Genomic DNA, 2,899 nt, shown 5'->3' on the forward strand with positions numbered 1-2,899 from the left:
GACGGCTCTGTCCCTGTGGACAGACCCTATAGCGGCTGCACGCTTCTTGGGTCTTCCGTTAGTTGAGTAAGCTGCATTCGGGGTGGCTTCACAATCTTTCGAAATAACGCAAACTTTTTCGACATACTTCGCGATTGGGATTATGACAAAGATATTCAATTATCCAATTTTCTAAAAAAAAACGTAGGTTATATTCTAAATTAAAAGAAAGTAAAGTTTGTCCGTTGTACAATACCGTCCACCTCGTTCTTCACCGGGAAAAAAGCTATATATACAAATATAATGCATTTAAAAAATGCAATCGTTTTCAACAAGCTAAAGGCAGTCAAACAGATACAAAAGCGAATCAATAGAAGATACCGATTTTGTGGGCGGCACTATTGACAACCCTACAATCCGGGATAGATAACTAAAGAACGGAGGAACAACCTGGCGTATTGTGAACTCCCAACAAAACCCAAATAAAAAAAAAACCCAATAGATAGAATATTTTTTTTTTCGTTTTTATAAATAAACATTAACTTGTGAAATTTTAGCAAAATACAAATATAGGCAATTAAAATTGTGTATATACATTTACGAGCAATGCATTAATACAATACATACTTATGTATATGAAAACACCTTACTATAGCTAAAAGATAATACTAATAATAAATGTTCAACGAGCTCTCGCTTCCAAGGAGAAGTATTCACTTCATACATATATGAATAACGAATAAATACATACATACGTATGTACTAAAAATTTTTTTTTACAAGTTTCAAATAGTTACAAACCAAAATGCATTCATTATTTAATGCCACGAACAAAATTAATTTCTTTGAAGCCATAGCCATAGCAGCGTATGATTTTGATTGCTTGAACCAATAGTTACATTCAAATTATATGAATATTTGGTAAATATATGTAATTTTCGAAGTGTCGGGATGCCAACTGTGAAATTGTAATGTGAATGCTGTTGAGACACACTCTTTTTGTATAATACGACTTTGGCAGCACGTTTTATAATGCATTATTACCGTGGAAATTAGAAACAGGTGTTTTCTCAAAAACAAAATGATATGTTGAATGGTATAATGAAAGATAAGATGAAGCTGAAAAATAACTATATACATACATATGTATGTAGGTATCTCTCAATTCTCCCCGAAACACCTAACCGAAAAAGCTGTTTTTTTCGAGTTTCCGAAACTCATTAGTTATTGTGGTGATCCCCAAGCTCGCAGCAAGAGTAAAACTTTATTGAAATACGCACACCATAGTTCCCGTTCCTCTTTCGTATCAGCTGAAAGAAGGTATCGCACGATTGTATTCCGCCCATTTGGAATGATAATTAGCGACTCCTCATCATTCTCTCTCGCCGGTCTCTCAAACTCAAGCAACATAGTGTTAAGGCGTGCGCATATATCACGTGGTGCAACAGTTACTTTCTGCGTGCGACAAGCGTACAGATCAATTGAGCCGATAGGCGCCTTTTTGCGCTCATCATCGGGATACTTCCAATAATTAAGTACGCTTCCATTTAAATAGCACCAGCGACGATGCCAGGCACCAAATCCAGAAATGTCTTCGAACATGGTTAGAAAGCCGCGATGTTCGACCAAAACCGATAATTCACAGTTCGCTTTCATATGCACTACGCCTTCTAGAGGGCTAACACCGAGAACCTGTGTCAACAAAGCAAGAAAAGAAAATTACTTCGAATAGTAGATGATTGAATAAAATATACCTGTGTTAGTGTCCAAGATGTGCGTTGTATCTCGCGTAAGGAGAATATAGCAAAGCCATACTGCACTAAGGCAGGAGTACGCACGACATTCGGCCCAGCTGGACTTTGTACAGGAGGCATAACTAAACGGTTTTCACTGCCTTTCTTTTTAGGCGTTTTGATACCAGATTTTTTATTAAGATGTATATGATATTTCACCTCGTGTGGCAAAACTTCACGCTGGGCGGTCATGCCGTAAATCTCGAGTGTAATCTAGAGGTAAAGTAAAAGAGCAACAAGATATTTGGGTAAGTAAATTATCTCGTTCCTAAAATTGTTCATTAACAATGTGACACGACAACACAAAGAACTCTTGCAAAACCAAAGTTAAATACTTCATAAGCGGCCAAATGGTAGTGGAGCTTAAATTTAAACTTTAAAAACAAGAGTATTTCTTAAAGGTTTGGTCGAACTTTTATTTAAATTTGTGATCTGGTTCTAACACAAATGAAGGGAGCTATAATTTGAGACTACATCCGAAAGGCAAATGGTTTCAAAAGAGGTACAATTCTAAAAGCCGGTCCAAAAATATGTCTGCTTGGGCTCGTACAGATTCGACACAATTAATACAAAAAATAATTGCAATAATTGGAGATATTTCCATGCGAATCTACCTAAATTTTCTGTGAGTTGTACACTCTGACGTTTGTCATAGCGTGTCAGGGGTGACCGCTTAAAAAATTGATTAAATGACGAGGAAGTTTCTAGTTTAGTCAGAGATTCATATGTTTCTTTTAAAATTTAATAAGTTGTTTAAGGTTTGTCAGCGTTTGACACATCAGTGTAAATTTTTAACTGTTGTCCGTTATTCAATTACATTTCTCTGAAATTGCAATTGGTAATGAATTCCTTCAGTCCCCACTAAAGGAATTTGTTTTCTTTTTCAAATTCCTTATGCTGACTACAAACGAGGCAACCATTGAAGCAACCAATGCATATTGCTTCGCCCGTTGCCTCGTATGTGGCATTGTTGTTCATTGAAATTCGTGATTCCGCAACCTTCGCCCGAAAATCAAATTATTGGTATACATGGAAACGCGTAAATACCTTGTAACCGCGTAAACCTCATAAATAAACCGATTTTCTATACAAAATTAAGTAAGTTTACGAGTTTTACATGGTTAACA

The 2,899-nt window shown here is 36.2% G+C and overlaps 1 protein-coding gene across 1 annotated transcript; it reads right to left on the reverse strand.

The window, feature by feature from the left end:
- Positions 1–501: 501 nt before the first annotated feature.
- LOC108366428 (actin-binding protein anillin-like) lies at positions 502–2,005 on the reverse strand. Its single transcript, XM_017620847.1, has 2 exons — positions 1,734–2,005; positions 502–1,671 (listed from the first exon to the last, which is right to left on the reverse strand). The coding sequence occupies exons 1-2, from the start codon at positions 1,962–1,964 to the stop codon at positions 1,204–1,206; spliced, it is 699 nt and encodes a 232-aa protein (XP_017476336.1). The 5' UTR covers positions 1,965–2,005; the 3' UTR covers positions 502–1,203.
- Between the last annotated feature and the right edge of the window lie 894 nt (positions 2,006–2,899).

Source organism: Rhagoletis zephyria, unplaced genomic scaffold, assembly GCF_001687245.7.
Source record: "Rhagoletis zephyria isolate East Lansing unplaced genomic scaffold, Rhagoletis_zephyria_1.1 Rzeph_scaffold_02266, whole genome shotgun sequence".
NCBI classification, from domain to species: Eukaryota; Metazoa; Arthropoda; class Insecta; order Diptera; family Tephritidae; genus Rhagoletis; species Rhagoletis zephyria.

What these genes read in the sequence shown, in the direction of transcription:
- LOC108366428 (XM_017620847.1), bottom strand. Translation starts at nt 1,964, where the DNA reads ATGACCGCCCAGCGTGAAGTTTTGCCACACGAGGTGAAATATCATATA. An exon ending in CATCTTGGACACTAACACAG is followed by an intron (nt 1,672 to 1,733) that starts GTATATTTTATT and finishes TTGTTGACACAG; the next exon opens with GTTCTCGGTGTTAGCCCTCT.